This window comes from Molothrus ater, chromosome 10 (genome assembly GCF_012460135.2).
Source record: "Molothrus ater isolate BHLD 08-10-18 breed brown headed cowbird chromosome 10, BPBGC_Mater_1.1, whole genome shotgun sequence".
Classification (NCBI taxonomy): Eukaryota; Metazoa; Chordata; class Aves; order Passeriformes; family Icteridae; genus Molothrus; species Molothrus ater.
Genome location: NC_050487.2, coordinates 16,172,557 through 16,194,643, shown reverse-complemented (window position 1 = coordinate 16,194,643; position 22,087 = coordinate 16,172,557). Strand labels below are relative to the sequence as shown.

Genomic DNA, 22,087 nt, shown 5'->3' with positions numbered 1-22,087 from the left:
AAGCAGCCGGGGTGGGGAGCAGGCAGCTGTGGACAGGGACGGGGCTGGCAGGGTCTGTGTTAGCTGCAGTCAGCAGTGCTGTTAGGAAGTGTTCAGCCACAGAAATGCAAGCAAGAAAATGTTCTCTTTTAATGTCCCAGTGTATTCACCTGCATTTTATCCATAACACATAAAGCAGAGAGTTTCCTAGAAGCAAGAGCTTAGCTGAATTTATAGTGTGCTTTTGCATTTTTGGGGGCTTTTCCTTTTTTAATGAAATTGTACTCAATCACAAGATAACTTTCCATGAAGGAGAGAGATGCCAATATTTTGAATTTATCCTTTGAATTCCTGTTATATTTCCTCTGCTGTTACTCTCTCCAAAAACCTGCTAAGCAGATAGCAGACAGAAAGTCTATTGCAATTATTTCCACACAGCTCTAGTTATAACAATTATATTGTAGGGAAAGGTTGTGGTGACAGGCAGTGGGAAATGTCTAAGATGGAGAGAAGGAGGAGGAGAAAAAGGCTAACAGTTTGTAAAAACTGCTGCAAAAAAGGAGGGAAGGACTTGTTCTCTGTGCCTAGAGACCAGGACAACAAGCCAGGAATTCAAATACTGTTGAGAAGAAAAAACTTTCTTATGGTAAAGAAAATTGTGAGGTGCTGGCATTGACAGGAGGGTGTGTAGCCTCCACTGCTAGAGGCCATTAAGAACATGTCAGATTAAGAACAGTCTGAGCCATCATCTCTTGGAGTGGATGATTCACCTTTTTAGGCCTTTTCTAGTCCTGTCATTTTAGGACTTCTGAGCCCATAAACTTCAATGAGCTACACTGTGTGCTCAAAACTAACCAACATAAATATTTCTGATCTTCCACTCTTGCAAAATGTAACATGCACTATCAGCTGTTCTCAGTATAGCTTCATTCTAGTTAATTACTAATTTTCCTTCCTATCACATAATGTTGCAGAGGGTTTGGTTCTGCTGTGCAATGTGCAAGCAGGTCTCTCTTATTCCCTTTTCCCTCTTTATTCTCTTATTTCCCTTGTCCCCTTTCATTCACATCCAGGAAACGAAAGAAATTATCCAGAAGGAGCTGGGTATCAACTTCCCAGAGCTTATGTCAGCAAAGCAGGAGAGTGGGCAAACAGTCCTGGAAAACACCGAACAAGAGCAGCAGCAGGGGAAAACTGAAGATGAGAAAAGCACCCAGCATTCTTCCAAAACCCCCAAGAAACACATCACTCGGGCTCTAGAGAAGCTCAAAAAAATTTATGCTGACAGGTGAGTGAAGCACCTGTGAGGGATGCTCAGAGCTGTAAAGTTCTCAGTCTTTCTCTTGAAATCAAAAATACAAATTCCTTGCTCTCCCACTGCCAGAGTACATCAGTCTCTGTCTGAAAGGAGTTCCTCTAGGGATAGGAGGGGTATCCTTCATAGACCATTTAGTTCCAGCCTTTGCTTGCTTCTGGATGCTACCTAATGACCAGTAGTTTATTTTGAATGGAGCTATAAAACATCACCCCTTTGATAATGGTTGCCTGGGTAGAAATCATGCCAGGCACTAATCAGTGCTCACATTCTGGTACCTGGCTTCAGGTTCCTTCAGCTGATCCCACATACAAAGGGAGATCTGAGCCTTGTTTTTGAACTCAGTCATTCTGCAGGGCACACAGAGCTTCTCTGGCAGTTATAGCCATTATAGAAAATGTATATAAAGACTAAAGATTTTCTTTCTTTTTTAAAACAGACTTTATTCCTGCACCTAAACCTGTGCCCTGATTTGCAGAAATACCAGCAGCCTTTGGTTTGAAAGAGATTATGCAGCTGAATGCTCAGTATGCATTTTTCTGCATCCTGGCTTCTGTCATTTAATGTCATTTCGACAGTGGGTTTAAAGAAGATTCTAACACAAATGAGGAAAATGCAGCTAAAATATAAAAGCCACATGCATCATGACATTCAATAAACTGGACAAGCCCATGTATTGCATGGCCAGGTCTCATTTTCCAAGATCCACCTGCCATCACTACTGCAGGCCAGCAGCCTTCTTAATGGCAACAGTCTGGCACAGCATGGATATGTTTGTGTCTCTTTGCAATTTCCCAGAGTAGCATGCAGGGCAGCATTTTAAATTATAAACTTCCAGCAGCTTGTAATACTGAGTTCTCCAGATGTACAATAAACAGATACCATGGGAGAAGCACTCCTGGGGTTGATAGGACATAAGACCAGAAAATGGATCTTTTATTTCCCTACATTTTACTGTAAACAGTAATGGATACTACCAGGACCTGTAAAGTATTGTGTTCCTTTTCTTCTTGGCAGGCAGTATGCAAGTGATGTAATTACAGTCACTATTAAAAAGATGGAGGAATTGGGAACATTTAGTAGCTTAACAGATGCTAATGAGAGAGAGAAGGCAAGAAAGGGCAAGTTTTATGACATCCTCATCAGGTCAGTACCATGTTCAGTTCTTCCCTGTTTAAATGCTGAAAGCCATTCCCACTGAGTACATGCTGAAAAGGAAATAAAACCCAATAAAACTAAAATACGGAAGGGATACCTTTTAAAACTTGAATTATTCTGTTTGCTTTGCAAACTGCAAGTTTTCCCCTTTAGAAAGAAACGGTGGATGGGTCTGATACTGATCTGAGCTAGGAATTGCCCAAGCTTTGACCACAGTGGACACCAGTGGCTGAATTAGTGCAAATGCCTCATTTCAATTAAAACATAATGTGATGTAGGAGCTCCTCGATCTTTAACTTCTGTCCCCAGTGAAAGCCAGAGCAGCAGAGAATCTGTTCAAATCAGGGCCAGGAACATATGGCCTTTAGGTTGTCTGATGCCCAGGAGAATCTGCTCTGACCCATATGCTAATGGGCTCCCTTTACCCAGCAGCAGTGAGGGGTTAGCACAGATGGTGACAGAGGTGTCTTATTTAAGGCTAATCCACCAGCCACTGTGCTGTGATTCCCTTCTGTCCCAAATCTTCCAGGGTACACATTTGTTATAATCTCAGCTCAAACTTTTGAGCTCTAGAGGTTTGGGGTTTTTTTTAGCATGCAAACCTCTGATTCAATCCCAAAACTGTCAGAGAGAATTGCAGACAAATATTTCACCACTTTAAAGCTACCTCAGTGTAGCAGCTCAGGCCCATCATTGAGGGTGCACAGCAAAGCTGCTCTCAGTCATGATTTGCCAGGAGTCCAACCTACTGGAACTGCTCTTGTGGTGACTCAGGGATCTGCCTCCAGGGCAAATCCCCAGCTTCAGTGCAATGTGTGACTTCAAGCATGAAACACAACTCTTCCACTTCCACTGCCTAAAACCAAGGGATCTATTGTTTATCCACGGAAGGGACAGAAAGCAAGAATGAGATTAGCAATTGGCTGTGGAGCAACTATCCAATACGGAAAGGTAGAAAAGAGCAGACAAATTATAATCAGAAAGGACATAATCCTTTTTATCCCCTTCTGTCAATCATATCTAGCTATGTTGTACTATACATTCTTTTCATGGAATGAACTTGATCTGTATTTCAAGATAATAAATACTTGCCTCATTTTGTGTAAATACACTGTTCTGAAAGCCACCTGCAGTGAGATGATGGGAGACTCCTTATCAGGAGCTTTTGTTCATCAGTCACCCAGATAAGGACTCTGAAAATAAAATGCATGTGTGATTGTAAGGTTGGAAAAGGATACAAAGTTTCAGGGACTAACTGTAGTATTTACTGGTTTTAAAACTAATCATAAGTATAAAATCTAAGAGAAGCACTCTGAGTGAAATAAGATAATAATACCTAGAATATTTACTGCATCTGTTTTGTTTTAGACAGATGAACACTTCTCTAGCTTTTGGTCTTCACTTGGGTCCCTTCATGATCCCAGAACCTGGGGCAGTGCTTTTTGGAAGATTTTAGGTCTGATATGAAAGAACAACATTCTTATACACATAATAACACCATTTGGCACTCTCTGCTGCTCAGGCTTGCTTCTGCATAGAATCTCAGGCATTTTTGCCTAAATGTAGAAACTGTGACTCAAAGACAGGCATCGTCCATCTCCGCTATAATAATTGCATCATCCTCAAATCCATTCCAGGCCTTCAATAAGAGCATCCCCTGTTTTTTTGGCTTGTTCTCCCCTTTGTTCCGATCTGCCTTGCTCAGTCTGTGCACCTCTTCTTTCAGGATTTACTGACCAAGTCAGTAGTTTTGGTGAGAAGTCTTTGTTTATCTTACCACAACATATCAGGAGACAGGAAGTTCCTCTTCTAGGTAAACAGCTCTTGTCTTTTTTGATATATTCAAGTGATTGTATTTTCCCACCTCAGGGAGGAAAAAGGAAAGAAGGACATAAAGGCACTCCAGAAACAGCTGCAAGAAGTCAAGAAACGAACTGGTCAAGACCTTCAGGTGAGAGCACTTAGCACTGGGCATCTTGCCAGGGGGAAGCTTGTTAGGAAGCTAGCCTCTGCTGCCCAGCACTCAGGGAGGCCATAGCCATACACAATGAGCCACCACTTAGGAGTGCAGGAGCAGAATAATTACAGTAAAGATTTGTATTTGGAATAAGCCCACTAATGACTTCAAGAGCAGTGTCTGATGGTTTTCAAATGGGAGCTCAAAATGCTCATAATCATGAGAGACCGTGGTCAAATTAGAATATCCCAAAAACTCTGCTGGGAGTGACAAAGCACAGATACTGCTATCAGTAAGAAAGAGGTTATCTGCAGATAACAGTATCTAAGGTCCTGTCATACTCAGTCATGACAGATCATTTGGCACAGAAGGAAGTGTGCCAAAGGGAGTGAGAAAGACACCTATCATAGGGGCAGGCCATTTTTTTACCTAAATTTTCATCTGGGGAAAGTGTCATTCTATTAATCTATTTTTCTAGGCTTGCAGACATTAGAAAATCCCAAACATGCCTACACAAGGGGAGATCAATGTTATTGCACATATGCTGTCAACTTAATCTTTCTGGAAAGCTTCAGCTCTTCTGTCTGCATCATGCAAAGGGTGTGTGCATGCACAGTAAATATGGGGCATTCTGGAAATATAAAACTTGCTACACTAGTGCAGATCAATGGAATGGCTTATCACTGGTCACTTTGATGCTCACCAGACAGCTCAGACTGGATGCTCATTCAACATGGAAATGTAGCCTGGCCCTGCTGAGGCAGATGTGTGATAGCAAACAAGCAGAAGGCAAGCTGGGGCAGAGCTGTACACGGGCTGGGGGAAGGAACAAGAATCTGACACTTGGTTCAGTAGTGAGCAAGAGGACAGCAAGGGCACCTGAGGAAAGAATTGGTGTCACTGAGTTTTGTCTTTGGACAAAACTGTGGAGAGGAATCAAGCCAGGATATAGTTGACTACAGAGAGGAATTTTAAGCTCCAGACATGCTGGTGAAGTTTGGTTTGTAGAACACAAAGATTTTGTGTTGGCAGCCTGGATGCCTACACAGTGGAAAGTTTAATTGTAAATACAGGGGTGACATACTTGCTTCTCACACTGTGCCTTCTCAGTCACACTCTGATGGCTCCTGGAAAGTTCCTGCTCTCCCACTCCCCAGGCTGGTGAATGTTATGAGGTAGTTCTTCATCTGTGTAGTCTCTTCAAACCTCACCATGTCCATGCATACAATATACATACTCAGTCCTGGTTTAATGCCTTCCCAGGGGCTGTAATCATTCTGTCTTGTACCAGCAGCAATGTCCTGGCACTCCACAGTCAGGGGGCCACTTCTCTGTGTCCTGCCCTGCATTGTAGCTCCTGTGCTGTGAGGGGGAGGGGGTCTTCTTTTTGTCCTTTCAGTGCTAATTCAGTTCTTGGGTTTTGCCTCATCAAGTGGGATTTGCACTTATCTGCGATTTTTTTTTAATATTTCAAGCTTAAAAGTCCTTTTCTGATCTTCCTTATAGCTTCAGCTTTGATAAATCAGAGACAAGACTACTTTAAAGTACTGCTTTCCTCCTGTGCCAAAAATAATGGTGTCTCACTGTGTCTCCCAAGGGAGAATAATTTCTATTTGCTTCATATGGGATTTTCTCATAGGCAGTTTTACAGACACTTGCATGATTTGTCACCTTGCCAGCTAATTAAAAATAAAAATACAGCTTCACTGACTTTGGAGTACTTTGAACAGCAATAATAATGCACAGACCTGTAGACAAAAGCCTACATGGCTGAGAAAACAAAAGTGAGCAAATCTAATCCTGGAACTAGAAAAACACGGCCTTTGTCTCACTCATGTTGCTGTGAATTTGTATTTTCAGCCTTTCTACCTCTTAATAAGATGCTAATTAATAGTGTATTAACCTGCTCAGCTCATTTTTCTTTCTAATGGAACACAAATCAAATGCTAAATGTTCTTTATTTTGTTTTCTCTTGGAAAGCCCTGATGTCTCTAAAGGAGCTGAAATGGTGCATCTGGTTTTGCTCTTACCTCTCTGTGCAGGAGCAACACTGGTAGCTCAGGCTTGGCTGCAGGGGGTCTGTTTGCTGCTGCAGTGTTGATTTCCTAGTTTCTATAAAAATACTTTCTCTGGTTTCCTGGACAAGTAACAGCAGCCTGTGCAGCTTTTGAAACATATTAATATCATACAGGATTATGCAGCGTAAGATAAAAATTTAAAAATGTAAAATATAGCATTCCTGCATTGTTCTTCACCTAAAGACTTTTTATGTACTGTAGGTTTTGTGTTGTACTCATGTTATACATGTGTGCAGGTAGTGGTGTCATTTTATAACAAGCAGTGATGTTACAGCTACCAAACAGACAGAAAGCCAAGCCACTGCACCACAGCACCACTGAAAACAGACCTGTAACTTTAATTCTTTGTCAGTTCTCATAACACACCCAGACCCACTGTATCAGTGCATCACTTAGTCATGCTTTTAGTAGTAAGATTAAAACCCATCATGTTTCTTCCCTTTTCCTCTCCCAGGAGGACAAATGCATCAACAGTGTTCTGTGGAATGTTTTAAACACATACACACACCCACTGGTGCATGTTTCTACTGGAGATATGCACAGGATAATTACAGCAGAAGGCACAAGTTTAGTGATGGTCCTGAGCTTCACTGCTGGCAGGGCCCCAAGGAGCACTGCAGGACCTGGAGCTGGTGCACTAAATCCAGAGGGGCAGGGTTTTCCATAGGAGTGCTGCTGCCAACAGGTCTGCTCCCTCTGCCAGCAAAGTGCCCCTCCAGGGGCTCTCCTGCAGCTGCTGGCATCGGTGCTGAGCTGGCCAAGGGCTGCAGAAATGTTCTGCCCATGCCCTGCTGTCCCTTGGGCACAGACACTCCCTGAGGGTGTTGTGGAGCTGGGACAGTGATGCAGGCAGAGCCCTACTGAAATGCCTGCAGGGCTGCTGCTCCCCTGTTGTGGTTTGAGGGGACTGAGCCCAGGCTGCAGCAGGTGTGTGGATCCAAGCACATCTCCAGGCCCTGCAAGCTGAGATGCCACAGCTGCCAGGGAGAGCTTTGAGCTCTGAGCACTCGGTGTGGGAGCAAGGCAGAGCAGGGCCTCTGTCAGCACAGAGCACAGCACTCCTTCTCCTGCCAAATGGGCAGCATTGCACAGTCTGAGGAGAATTCCTCAGACTGTTTACTCCTGGGGGCTATTTTTGTAACCAGCTGTATTTTATGACTGTAAACACTAATTGCTGTGGAAGAGCTTGGTGGCACAAGAGAGATAAATCAAAGCAAATGAAAACACAGGAGTGTGGATAAGGTTTCCAGCTAAGTGCAGCTGCTTTTGCAGCCAAATAGCATCTGTGGGATGACTCCAGTGGCACCAGGTGACAGCAGACAGGCCTCTGAGCTGATGTCTGTGAGCCGAGAGATCAGAGAAAATCAGCTTGTTTACCTGCTTGTGAAGCAGACTGGCTCCTGACAATTATTTCCTGGGTTTTGATCTTGGTCTCTGCCAGTTTTCTGATAGTTTTGGATACGAGGGATGATTTGGTTTGGCAGATTCGATGCTGAAGTCATCCCAAATAAGCAGCCCAGAGATTTACTGCATCAGCTATGAAAGCATTCCATGTCCTGGCGTGGACCTTTGCTTATGATAAACCAGAATGAATAAATATTAATTCATTTTCCCAGTTATTGTCCCTGAAGTTTGGGGAACAGCACATTCTGCAGATGGTACCCACAGCTAGTGGGCATTTACCGCTGCATTTACTGCCTTCAGCTAAATCCCAGACGTGCCCCAGCTCTGCAGGTCCTGCAGCAGGAGCTGCCCTCACGCCTGCATTCCTTGGCCAGGCAGATGCTGCTGTAAACCACCAGTGGGTTTTGCATTTCACTTCCTGTCTGCTTTGGATTGTGTAACCAAGCCCCCAGACTCCCCACCTCTAACCAGCGTGTTTTACAACACTGCAGACCAAATCCAAACCACAGACATGCCATTCACCAGAGAAAACAACAGAGCAGATGGGCCCCCATCCTGGCTGAGGCCTGGGGCACGAGAATCAAAAGCACTTTTTTCTTTAATAAATGTGAAATGAAAAAGAAAATAACCTGGTGAGAAGTTCATGCTCTGCCCCAACTCTCTGAGTACTTTGTAACCTAGGCTGAACCCTTATTTTCTGGCAAGTTTGCAGATCTTGAGCAGATAGCAGTAACACACTGGCATCAGCAGTGTTTGACTTCCCTGAGCCTTAGCGCCACAAAAAGTTGTGGGTTTGCTTTTTTTAAATTACCATCTACTCAGTCTCTCTGCTGGTTCTTCAGTTGAGACATGATTCTACTATGACCCAGGAAGACAATCTCAAAATAGAGTGGCACACTCACATCCCCTGCCTACTGACCAGGAACACAACTCCTCCCAATGGCCACCAAAATTCCATGCCAGGGAAAATAAAGGCCATGACCAGAAACCTTAAAAAGGCACAAACAGCTCATGTCTGTAGCTGTCTGCAGTCATATGATGATACAGCCATAGAAATAGTATCTGATGTTTGAAACATTCAAAAACATGTGAACATCTTTGACTCCACAAAACAGCATCAGCCAAGGCCCCAGTTATCCTGAGCCTCATAAATGTACTCTACTCTTCCCATGTATGACAAGGGGTGTAGAAGGAAGGACTTTCCTTTTAACTGTTCCAAACTCTTCTTATAAGGAGACTTTTTCCAAATGAGTCATGCTGCAAGGGCTTTCAAACACAGCACTATTGAACTGGCTTCTTTTAGTGGCATTTTTCCATGTTTACACAGCTAAGGAATGTGAGGTGCTTCAGAGATGAGATATGTGGGCTTCAAAAAATGTCAGCACTGTGGTATGTCATCTTCAGCTGTGGAGGTTTGGCTGATGAATATCAAACCCACCACAGCATGGCAGGGAGGCAAAGAGAAAGGCTGTAATAAAGGAGCAGTTGGGTGCATTCACATTGATCTTGCATAATTACACAGGAAGCTTTGATGACCTTTTTAACTCTATAAAAAAGTCTTCATTTTGCAGGCATTTGTCCCAAATTCCAACCCCAGGGTAATGAACCTTTATCTGCTATTCAAGTAAATTAATTAAAAAGGAGTAAACAGAACAGCAATCCCAAATCAAGCAAATGCACTTTGCTTCCTGAGCATGCTCCAAAAGCTGGACAAACCACTCAGGATTCTGGCCAATGGGAGAACTCTAGGGAACAGAAAACTGAGCTTTCTGCCCCAGGAAAGCTCAGCTCCATTGCAGAGCAAGGCATGGGGAGAGGCTGGGACCTCATAGCCAGCTTTTCCTTGACACTGCTTCCTTGCCCTGGGTGTGTTTTCATAATGAAGTGGGAACCATCTACCTGGTAACATTTCAAGAAAGAACTGTTTGAAAATACGAGCAAGTCAGCATTAGATTTGCACTTGTTCCTAAGGCTGTGTTTATACAGTTGCTGCATAACTAGAAAAAAAATAAATCCAAGGAATAGAGTATACTTTAGGATAACAAACTTTGGCTTTTGTGGGGCTGAGACATTACCCTCCTCTTACATATGCTCACTCACTGAGATAGTCTAATGCAAGGTGTTAGTAAAAGTAAAGCCTAACTTTAAGTTGCTAAAATTCTTTGGCTTTTTTTCATGTTTATCCTAAGCATGACTGAATCAGTTTCTTGACCAGAGAGCAGGCCTGCCTTCTTGTCTCACTCTGTTCCTCAGTCTGCTCTCTCCAGAGGCAGTCACTCTTTGCTGATGGGTTTATTGCTGTCTATATGGGTTACAGATCAAACTAACCTTTGAAATGCTCCTTGAAATGGAGCAACATTCAGGTGAAAGTGAAGCCTATAGCTTTGTCTCTTATGACCTTATCAGGGAGTGGAGAGATTAAGAAAGGTGAGCTGACCTCAGTCTCCAGGCTTGCTTTTGTGCTGCTTTTGTCTCCACTAGAGCCGAGATACGGTTATTGATCGCCTCCAAGATAAGCTTCAAGAGACCACGGCCAAAGTGGACACAGAGAGCAACTACATGAAGAAAAACACAGATCTCCAGATCCAACTAACCCAGAAAAAGTGCAGCAGTGCAGAGAATGCCCTGGAGAAGGAAATCCAGGTAAGCCCTTCTCCATGGCCCATACTGAAAGGCCTCTCCATCTATCAAGGGAAGAGCCCTCCCTCACTCCCCAGATGCCCTCTCTGTTCCTCATTACAGTCACCAGCACAGCTGTTTGAGCTGGAGCAGGAAACTCAGTGGGGTCAGACACCTTTATCTCTTCTATTGTTTCTCTGTGTGATGCTGCAATCAGCAACAACAAGGATGGCATGGCTTTAGGAGACAGGGAATGCTTAAAGCAATGCCATGGCCAGAAAACCAGAGCCAGAAGTGTATCCAAAGGGGTGGTTACAAAGGTATTAGCAACCTGAGCTCCCAGCAGTGCCCCCAGCAGATTATACAGATAGACCTGCTGCTGTGGCCATAAGGACTAGAAAATTGTCTGGTTTTGCAAGCATCTTTTTTTGACTGATCAAGGTCTGATCTAATTGTCCCTTTTTCATGGATGGCCCAGGAGCAAGGACTGCCTTGGCTGATTTTATCACTGGGAAAAATGTCTGTGGACTACACAGAGCTCCAGCACTTGTTACTCAGCTTTCAGCAGCAGTGTGTGCACACATACACACCAAAATTGTCTCACAGGTGTTCTGTCTGCTCTGATCACAGAATTTAAAGAGCAAAATTGATGAGGAGATTCAGCTTCACACGGAAACTGAAAATTTCCTCATGCAAGAGTATCAGGTATGTGTGACTGTCAATCAATGCTTAAAATAGCAACCTATAAACACCATATCATTGATTAGTGCCCAAAGGAAAACAGTCATTGCTCCATCAAATGTACCAGGTTCATGACTGCTACAGTTTGAATGATTACTTGTCCTCAAATCTTAATTAACTCAGCTCTCCAAGGCTTGGGATTTCCCACATACAGATATATTTCCTTAAAATTAGGGTTCATGTAGTGAATTACATTATTTATTCAGGTGTTATGGATTTTTCCTCTCTCTGGGAAAAATCCTCTATCCTCTCTAGATAGTTGTATTTGGCTAATTGGAATTTTATTTAGACCATACTTGACAGTCACTGGGGCTCCCAGCACCCCAGTGAACAGCCCACAGTAAGGGCTGTGCAGAGGGGAGGGACACTGGGGAGGGAATGACACAAACTGCCAGTCCAGCCTTATCTGAGGAAGAATTGGGGTTGGATCATTGCTAACCCACAACTATTGTACACATTTTCAGCAGTATGAATGTCCTTGTGGTGTTGATTCAGAGGTTCAGAGCATTCCTATCATTAACAGTGAATAACTTGACAGTGAATAATGCTGCAAAGCCTTTCATAAATGGTATGATGGGAAGAAAACCTGGACTGCTGCAGGGTACCTGAGGCCACTGCCAGTACAGAATTTAATAGGAGACAATATCTCTTTAAAAATGTAACTTGAGGGCAAACCAGTGGTGTATCTTGTGAGCAGTTGGACAGTGTGCTCTGCTCCCCAGAGCTTTGGTCTCATCAATGCTCCCAGCGACGGGACTGCCCCAGCACATGCTGAGCCTGGCTGAGCTCCAGCAGCCGGCCCAGCAGCAGCCCCTCAGTGCTCAGACAGCAGCTGCTGGCTTTGCAGGGGCCTGCAGACAGGAGGATGGCCATGCCCTCCATCCCCCTTGTGTGTCCAGCTGTGATGCTGTAATGAGATTGATGCTTTTCCTCAGATTATTTTTCCATGGAAGCAATCACAGTGGTTGCTATGGAGAAGTTATTGGTGAATAGGAGGAAGTCATCTGGGTGACTGTTTCAGAAACACCTGCCCTATTCATGAACACAAAGCCAAGTTCACAACCTGAAATAGTGTGAAGTGCTCTCCCCTGGGACCTTATTCCTGGTGTGCTGAGCTTAATCCAGAAAGTGGAGAGGGAGTCAGGCAGAGGATAAAAGCTCTCCCACTGACAAACTGTGCTTTTTAATTCCCCCCTCCTTCAGTATACACACAACAAATGGCTTCTGGCTGTCACTTGCTTCATCAGAACTGCCTGCACAAAATAACTGCCCTGCAGTAATTTATGAGTAGTCTTAGGGGTTTGATGTTTTCAAGATGAGAAAGAAACACTGACCATGCACAATTTACAGGACTCTCACCCCCATCCTGAAAGCAAGCCATGTAATAGTAGCAAACCTCTCACTTGTGCCCTCTTTGCACCGTGCTGAGCACCACTCTCCCCCATGCAGAAGGTGAAAGAGAAGCTGGAATACTGGATAGAGAAGTATCAAAAAGACACTGCTGCAAAAGATGAAGAACTGGATGATCTAAGAGCATTAAAAGCAGAGAACTTGGAAACAATGCAGAGATTTGCCAAGGAGGTAAGACATCAGCATCTCAATGTTCAGCCATGCAAAATTGCATTGGGCTTTTTCCTACACTCATTTGGATAAGGAACCAGGACCACAGAAAAAAAAAATCAGTAATTTTGAGGCATAGGCTGTGATTATAGCACTTGTCTTGAGAAGACAATGGCTGAGATGTCATCTTCTATTTGCCACCTGTGACATTAAGGAGGGATGATGATGATTCCCCTATAGTTATTTTCAAATACCAGCAAGTAATGAGAGAGCTACTGACAGCCTTTGTGAGGGGCAGAGGTACTGTCCCATCCCATCAGTATGCCTCACCTTACTTTGCTGCCTGAGTCTGAATAAATCTGCTCCTTCTAGGAAGATCAGGATAAGACAGGCTGAGACTGGAAGCTCATCCCTTCCTGCAGACACACATTCCCAGCTGCACAGAGCTCTGTTATCAGGGAGCTGATTCTGGGTAGAATCATTCCTGCCCCACTGGGTTCTTGGTTAACTGCTGCTGAGCTCTGATCACAGCAGAACAGCAGCACAGAACAGAGAAAAGCATCTAGAAAAATGTGTGCTTTAAAACCAGAAGGAATTTACTTGTAAACATTCCTTACCATCCGTGGCTTGGAAATGATGGGATGGAGCTGGATGTTGCCCTGCTTGTGGGCTCATTTTTCACACTGTCATCTCAGTGTCCCAAGTGTGTTTGTAGATCATCTGCTGCTTGGCCTGGGGGACCAAGTGTCCTCCCCACCAGCAGCTGCTGCCTGGGAAGCCATCAGCCAGCCATTTTACAGCACAGGATCAGGGGGTTAATTACATCCAGGCTGTGAGAGGTTTCACTTTGGCAGCAGCTCCAAGTGCCTGAGGACTGACAATGGTAATGAGCAACATTTGCCATCTGGATTTAGGAAAGATCAAATAATGGAGGTGGGGAGGAAAGCCCCCACTCACACATTATCCCTGGGCTGCCCTGGAGCTCCCTGGTGCAGAGGGACACCACAACCCATGGGCCTGAGCAGTCCTGGCAGGGCTGTGGGAAGTGTGTAGCAAGGATGAGACCTGTAGGGAGCAGAGGGAAAGAATCCCTGCACCAGGATCCAGGTGAGCCCTGCCCTGGCAAATAGCTGGGCACAGTGAGCCCTGAAGGCTGGCTGTGCAGTTTAGGGGATGTGTTTGTCATGGCTTTTGCCATCCCTGTGCTTTCCTGCAGTGCCTGACATTCCAGACAACCATCATCATTGACCGGACAGACAAGGAGACCAAGAAGAAACAAAGAGAGCGGGAAGCCCTGGAGCTGAAGAGTGCTGTGAAGGTAGAGGGGAGCAAAGCTGAGGCACTGCTGCTCCAGCAGCAGCTGGGAGTTAATAATCTGCCACAGGCTTTGTCCAGACAGAAAACAGCCCAAAAAAGCTGGCTGGTGTGTGGTGGCACAAGCAAAGGACAAAGCCTGTTCCTTTTGCTGAAGCACACTCTGAGCCAGCAGCTGACTGCAGGTTTGAGATGGGAAATGGAAGGGGAGCAGCCAGTCTCCTGCAAATATCACTGCACAGGTGATACAGGGAGGGTCACAGGGTAGTGCCCCTGCTTTCCTGGCCACCAGCAACAGGTGCCCTCAGCCCAGCTATGGATGCTTTGCACAACTAGCACAGGCCCAAAGGCTGCTGCATGGGCTGGGGGTTCCCTTCTGTGGCTGGGGAGCACAGGAAAGACTCTCCAGGCATTGAGCTGTACCAGGTACCCCAGCAAGTGATTTCCCCTCAGGCCTCTCTCTCCCTCACTTGCAGGTGCAGGCCTGGTGGAAAGGTACAATGGTCCGCAGATTCCTCGGCCCCTACCAGGAGCTTGAGAAGTATTTGAAGGGAAAAAGAGAGAAGGAAACAGGCAAGGAAAAATCTGGAGCAAAGAAGAAAAGAGCTAAGTAAAGAAAGTGGCCACAGATGTGCTCCAGGACTGCTGCTGGGCAGGGCACTGTGGTATGTCTGACAGGACAAAATAAACCATGTAACAGAGCTTGGGCAATTCTGGAAAATGCAGTTCCTGCAGACACAGTTATAGTGAAGCTGCACTTAAGATCTTAAAGCTGCCCTTGTACAGCCTTTTTTCCCAGCAGAAAGGGGATTTGCATCAAAGCAGTGAGAAACACTATATCCCCTGCTAAGACCTTTATGGAAACAAGACAGTGGGAGGTAATCTGTTACCAGCCCAGTAACTCAGCAGCATGGAATGCTCTGCACCCAGACCCTCCTCTGCTGCCCCCAAAGCACTGGCTGTGGCTCTGGCTCAGGTAGAGAGGCTGAGGCAGCCCCAGCTTGACTCCCTCTGTGCTCTCCATGCCTCCAGTGCTGGCATCAGGTCAGTAGGGAGAACATGGGCAAGTCTGCAGTGTAAACACAAGTGCAGTCAGAGCATGCAGGTTTCCATTCCCACAGTCCTGCACAGTGTCAGTGCACAGACAGAATAGCTCCATATACCTTCTGACCAAGGAAAAAACAAGGAGCTATAGAGAGATGAGCAAAGGATTCTGTACAAAATCAGTCTCTGGAAAGGCTAAAAATACCTAGGAAGAAGCTTCTGATGTCGCTGCAAAATATGTGTAAAAATACCGTGATTTTCCTGTCCTGGTTAACTTTGAAAAGTAGAAAATCAAACAGGTCCATCTAATGCAAACTGGGGTGATGTGGAAGGGAATAAACACCTGACACAGAGGATGTGATGTTTGTTGGTGCAACAGGAAAACAGCAAGAAGAAATACTGCAATTCACGTAAGTTTTAGAACTTTATTTCAAATACCCATGGTTTCCTTTTATATTATCAATGTGCTAGAAGTTCACACTACTGGCAGAATACAGGCGATTTAAAATATACAATATTCAGACACATTTATATGTAACAGAAATGATGGAATGTATTTACAGACATACAGCATTGGATGAAGCTTTAAAATCCTTTACTCTATTACTTACACGTTTACACTGTTGTCAGAAATAACAAAATTAGATCACTTTGTAGAACATCACAATATCTATACAAAAGAATTTTCTGATGTCCAAATTCACCTTACAAGTCTTCTGTTTCTAAAACAGTTTTTCAAAGAACCATGTATAGTCATAAAGGGGTAAGAATACCATTTGCTATCCTGCTGCTACCAAGGACAACAGAGGTGCCCTGGTGCTGTGAAGAGCTGTCCTGGTGGATTTAAGCAGGGCCTTTACAAAAGCCTCTCCTTCTAAAGGGGAACCCCCAGCTGCTCTGCCCTGGCCTCCCAGTGCCATCAGGGGCTCCTGAGTGCCCAGGCTGCTCCACCTGGAGTGTGGGACCTTGCAGAGCCTCAGACAGTGCCCAAGGCTCACCAGGTTTGAGGATGGAGTGTGGCACCATGGAGTCAGTGTAGGAACACCTACACCAGTCAGTGCAGGAACACTGAGGTGGATCCCTTCCACATCCTCCAGCACAAATGCCCCAAAGAGGAAAGAGCATCTCTTCTTTGCTTTAACACACAGAATAGAACTTTATACATGTTTTCTTTCAAATACTCTTTTCATGGGATACAACAAAAATTGCACATAACTACTGAAAAATCCCAACCCATTTTGCAAGAGAGAACTGAAGTGGGTTTTATAACACATTAAATAAACCACATGATGAAACTTCAGGTTTGGATTTTTGTCCAAAGCATCTGGACAAGATTTAGTGCTTGCCAGCCTGAAAACCTAAGATTACAAATGTCAAACTAACACAATTACCTACACTGAAACTCCAGAGTGAATGTTGCTCACAACAAAGTACCTGGTGCCAGGGACCTTCTGCCTGCCTGGCCTCCAGCCACAGGTGGCCGTGAGCCACTCAGGTTGTGAGCCACACGTGGCAATAGGAAATGGCTCGTTCTTGCAGGCCAGACTCAAGAAAAACACCCCAATAAAAACTACTGTTAATTAAATGACAAAATTTCCACCAACCTGAATACTGTTAAGTTTCACTTTCCTTAAGTGCAGGAGCAATCACCACACCCTCACAATTCCATGAAGGGAATTGTTTTCTTCAAACAGGGGTATTTAAACAGCCCATGATGGGTGTGCTGGTAAATGCAACTGTCCCTGTAACAACAGGTGACCCAATGTGGGACACCAAGATGAAGTCAGTGCCTCCCTCCCTCTCAAATTACGTGCAGAGACAAACACACCAGGAACACTCTGACTGTGTCTGTGTGGTGTTGCCTGTGAGTGGCAGCATCTTCCCCCAGCAAACTGCAGCAGACACTTCAGACACCTCTGTGTAACCCTGTGGGAATGACCAAGGCTCCTCACCAATGGCATCAAGTGAAACACAAAAACCGCTTAAGGGGGTGAGAATGCCTGTGTGGAGCTGCTCTTCCTGTGGGTGCTGTGAGTTCCTGGCACCTCCATTCCCTGCAGGACCCAGGGCACTGCATTTGCCCAGCATGAGGAGGTTTCTCTTTGCAGCTGGGCACTCCTAAACACCTCCCAGGTGTTCTTCACTTGAAATGTGACCAACCAATGCCAGTAAGAAGCAGCTGGGATAATTATGAAAAATAGGGGATTCAACAATCACCACAACAGCCCTTGAAAGAAATACATGAAGCAAAACAAAATGGAAACAAAACTGCAAATCAAAAGGGGGAAAATGCAGCTAAGACCAGTCCTTGGCAGTCCCATAGCAGGTTTTACTTCTGCAAAAATGACTTTTAGCTAATTTGTTTCCATTTCTTCTTCCTTTATCTGCATAAAATCCTCTCGCTATTCTGCTTCAAATATATCTCAGACAGAATGTGGCTGATGCCTGGAGTTGCTTTCAGAACATGTACCATGTATTAGTAGCATTATGTTCAGGGACAAAGGAACCACATGGGTGGAAACTGGGTTCTCTGAGGCCTTTTTAGGGGGCGGGGGGGAAAGAATTGTTAATTGATTTGGTAGCAAGCTTGGCCTTGTCACTAGGACCAGAGCATAGAGATCTGTCTTTATTTTGCACATCAGCTTTCCAGGAAAATGCAAAATTTGTCAGCTGCCTCTCCCACTGCTGTACTGTGAATTTCCATTATGTTATGCAAAGAGGAATCAAGTAACAGCAGTTCTGTAAAACCAGCACATCTCTCTATATAAACTCCAACTAATAAAGGGCTTTATTGAAAGCCTTGTCTAACCCTTCAGAGCTGCCTTAGCACAGAGCTGCTCTGACAACACCCAGCCCACCTGGGGAACTTGAGAACTGTGCTCTTAACATGATCCATTCTGTGCCTGCAGGGGATGCTTCAGGCCCTCATAAATGTGTTAGCTGGGAGGACTTGTAATGACCAGCAGGGCAGGCTGGCACTGTTCCCACTGCAGGGAAGTGCACGGGATTCTGGTGATCCCACAAAACCACTGGAAGGGGATGTGAGGACAGGGGCAATCTCCCTCCACTGCTGTTGGAAAAATGTTCAGATAAAGACACGTTAAAACCCAAACAGAAAGTGAACCCAGCAAGAATGCTAATGGGATTAATCCCATTTGAACAGATCTTAGTATCTTTTACTAAGGTGTTTCTGGCAGAAAACGTGTAGTAATTTTTCCATTGGGAAAAAAAATATTTTTTTTCTTTAACTTTTAGTGATGAGGACCTACCAAGGCAAGAAACAGCTGTGTGAAGCTTGACCATTATCAAATACTGCAGGTTAAGATTGTGTGATGCAATTTAAAAAATATTCTAACAGAAATACCCATTCTTTGGAGGCAAAGAAATTTCATTTCTTTGCACCCTGTGGGTAAGGAAAGTAATTTAATTCCCTGTGTGCCCACTGCAACAACACCCTTTTTTTTTTTTTTCCCCCACAAATTCCCCTAGGAATTGCTTTCCAGACCCTAAACCCATTTCTTCATCTTGCAAGGTCCGTTTCTACAGCTGGCTCCAACAGCCAGCCACTAGAAGTCCCTGCTCTCCTCCCAATGAACTCTCATTTTTTAAATAAGGGGCAAAAAGATTGGTAATAAAAATGTTCCTGGAAACTGTTGTGATCTCCAAAAAAATGGAGAAATGCAGTAAAACATTCCTGTCAGGAATCACGGAAACTCATTTCCTTAGAACAGAGCTCTGTGTGTTTGGATGCACTGCATGGGCAGTAAAGTCTTCAGGTCCTTCTGCTTAGCCAAGGTGACCCAAAAGGTCCCGGAGGTCTTTACACAGCAGACAAGTGGTGCAGTGGCTGCTGCTTTGGGGGTGCCAGCTCCAGGAGCGCCTGGACAGTCACAGCTACCTGTGTCAAACCCTTCTCTTCTAAAATATGCAGAGGCAAACATAATTGCTCCTGAATGGGGAACAAAACAAAGACAAAAACAAAATGGATGAAAACCACTCAACTGAAAAGAAAAAAAAATTAAGCAAAAGGTGACTGAAATATGAAATGTTATGGACAGGCAGCACACACACATAAGGGTAGGACATGAGATTTCTGCTTGTGGCAAAGGAACCATGACCTTGACTACTCAAGAAAGGTGGCCTTGGGCTAATCCCTGTGTTCTTTTAATAGAAAACTTTATAAATAAGAATTTGAAAAAGGATTGTGGGAGAAAAGGGGAATAGCAAATTGTCCTCCATCTCTGCCCACACTGAGATGGCAGCAGTTTATGAAACCAAAGTAGATGAACTTGAGGAGGGGGTTGCTTCAATACGATCAGTGTGCTACAACACAGAGCAGGAGAGGAACCACAGCTTCCTTCCCAAATCACCTTCTGGAGAGAGTCCTCCTGGGACAAGCCTGTTCAGCTACAGCCAGGAGGGAAGCCCTACTGGGGAGCAGGGAATGAGTCACTGCCACTCACTCACCTCCCCAAAGTGCCCCCGCTTAGTGGGTGGCCCCCAAAATCATCCTGAGGAGTAACAGTAATACACAACATGCAAAAAGAGGTTTCAAAGTGTTTATTAACAGTTGTGCTATTCTCAGTCTAAGATGTATTTAAAGCCTCGTCCTACAGAAGTCCTTGGCACCTCCTGGCCATCCTCACTCCACAACAGTCAGGATACATGTCCAACAGTTCTCTGTATCCGCAGAAAATAACCCAAGTGTGTCCTTCCTATAGAGCTACAGAGACTATTTTTCATGTGTCATTTCCACATCAACTGGCATTTCTCCACTCCTTGAGTCTTTACTGATTTTTGAGGTTAAAGAAATCCTTCAGCACAAACAGTGGCAGCCAACACTCCTCCCTCAAAGCTCCGAGCAGAGAGAAAACAAATGAGCCCCGACTGCAATTCTCATAGAAAGCCATATGCTCAGGCTAAAATGCATTTTTCTTCCAGCAAATGTATATTACTTTGAAAAAAGTGTGCTTTTTCAGAAAATACTTGTAAACTTGAGTAAATATGCCTTATCTTTTTCTTATGTATGCAAACAGATAAGGGGGGAAAAGCTTTGGAATGATTCCATACCGCAGACAGTAATGACAAACAAAATTTAAAAACTGGAAGGCACTGTTAGTGTAAAACTCCTTGCAGCTTTTATCACAGTGTTCATTAAAAGTTAAAAACCACAGGAACTGAGTTCATTTTAGTTCATACCAGTAAGCAGTGCAAAAATAGCTTACTTAAAAGTAAAACAATCTCCCCCTGTCAAAAGTCCCTTCTTTACTCAGTGATGTTTGGCTTGGACAGAACACTTTGTGTGACTTGGACAGAAGGCAGCAGCTCTTACTTGCTGCTTTGATAAAAACTCACTTCATGGTACAAGAGCTTGTGAGACCCACATACACATAACACATTTTTACTGGTAGTGACCACATTTGCAACTGAACTCCTCTGTACCTTAAACTGTGCTTCAGAGGTGTTCCAGGATATGGCTGGAATACCAACACCACTTGCACTGGGCTTCCAAGCCATTTACTGCACTTGCAGATATAACAAAATTTATTGAAGACAGATTTGGAACAGCCATTTCCTGAACACTCACCTGTCACTGGTGTCTGAGCAGAGCTCCCTGAATGGATCTCCACTCTGAGGAGACATGGTCTGTTACACACATGGGGAGTGCCCTGAAGTTCTGAGGTGTCCCTGAGACATTAAAGCATTAAAGCACCAGGGTGCTTTCCCTGGGGAGGGAAAGGCTGTGAAGCTTTATGGAAGACTACCTGAGTTTTGTAAAACAGTGAAGAGTGCAGCCAGGCCTTATGTTTGTGCAATTACATGATACAAGTGTTTCTGAAAATGACAGGATAAGAGGAAGAAGGGAATAAGCATGGAACAAGCTTGGGTTGGAGTGCCCAAGATCAAGGGACAATTCAACAAGTTTTTGGTCTTATCCAGATCACAGTAAAATGCTGTGACATTCTGTAGCACCTGACAGGATCATAAAGATTTTTCTTTCTCTGACAGAAAACTTTTCTCTTAAAGCTGTTGAAGAGCTTAATTTCTCTGAAATTTTTCTGCTTGAACTGTTATAATGTTCAAGTAGCTCAGGATTCACTGACAGTTGTTTTCAAAATCCTGAATCAAAGTAATACAGCAGAGTCTATAAATTTGAGAAATCAAATGCTCTTAGAAGCAGGATAAAAGGACTGTGGGTAAAAAAACAAACCAGTTCGAAAGTTCTGTGAATGACACCAGACCATGTCTCCTAAGACTGTGAGATCACATCAAGAACGTTGACATTGAAAAAAAAACTTCACATTGTTTAACATTTTTCATCAGATAATCCTCAAGCAATTTACCAAAGTGGTTGCATTTCCCATTACACAGATGGGGGAACAGAGGCACAAACTGACACTGCAGTTTTCACTACACCACTGGTCAGCAGACTCCAGCATGCACCACATGTCCTGACCTCAGCCCTCACTGGAGCCCAGGGACAGCAGCTCCTCCCTTGGAAGGCATTTCATGTGCTCAACGTGACACAGCAAATACAAATGGGAATTGGGTCACGGACGGTGCCGTGGGTGCACCAACGTGTTTGTACATTGTACTTGTCACCTCTGTCCCATCCGTGGGAAACAAAGCACTTCATACACACAGTCTTGGCAAAGCCCAGAATCTGTTCCCAAGCACTGGAGTGATGGAGGGAGGAAGCAGCACCACTATCCTGCACTAGAGAAAAAAGACCCAGCGATAGAACATACAGAGCGTTAGCATTAGAGTACAGTAAAACACCACAAAGCCCCAGAGCTGAACGGAAAGGGACACAAGACTGGATTCTTCTGAATCTGTCCCCAGGGAAAGAAGAGTCTCAACTGTTCTTTTAACGCTGAGGTTTAGCTGGAGAATGTCAGAAGGGGAACAAAGATTGTC

The 22,087-nt window shown here is 44.4% G+C and overlaps 2 protein-coding genes across 10 annotated transcripts in view; one reads left to right on the top strand and one right to left on the bottom strand.

Annotated features, from left to right (window-relative positions):
* IQCG (IQ motif containing G) overlaps positions 1 to 20,342 on the top strand; it is a 26,595-nt gene extending 6,253 nt beyond the window's left edge. For 5 of the 6 annotated variants that reach the window (XM_036388417.2, XM_036388421.2, XM_036388419.2 and 2 more), the window contains 8 exons: positions 1,053 to 1,267; positions 2,312 to 2,440; positions 4,322 to 4,403; positions 10,373 to 10,534; positions 11,141 to 11,215; positions 12,701 to 12,832; positions 14,028 to 14,129; positions 14,602 to 20,342. In XM_036388417.2, the coding sequence (XP_036244310.1) occupies positions 1,053 to 1,267; positions 2,312 to 2,440; positions 4,322 to 4,403; positions 10,373 to 10,534; positions 11,141 to 11,215; positions 12,701 to 12,832; positions 14,028 to 14,129; positions 14,602 to 14,739 (1,035 nt within the window). In that variant the 3' untranslated portion in view covers positions 14,740 to 20,342. The remainder of the gene's footprint in view (positions 1 to 1,052; positions 1,268 to 2,311; positions 2,441 to 4,321; positions 4,404 to 10,372; positions 10,535 to 11,140; positions 11,216 to 12,700; positions 12,833 to 14,027; positions 14,130 to 14,601) is intronic. The other variant, XM_054515867.1, reaches the window with a different exon arrangement.
* Positions 15,581 to 22,087, bottom strand: part of LRCH3 (leucine rich repeats and calponin homology domain containing 3) — a 61,618-nt gene continuing 55,111 nt past the window's right edge. For 3 of the 4 annotated variants that reach the window (XM_036388411.2, XM_036388413.2, XM_036388414.2), the window contains one exon: positions 19,715 to 22,087. In XM_036388411.2, coding sequence (XP_036244304.1) covers positions 21,887 to 22,087 — 201 coding nt within the window. In that variant the 3' untranslated portion in view covers positions 19,715 to 21,886. Of the gene's footprint in view, positions 19,119 to 19,714 lie in introns of those variants that run through there. The other variant, XM_036388412.2, reaches the window with a different exon arrangement.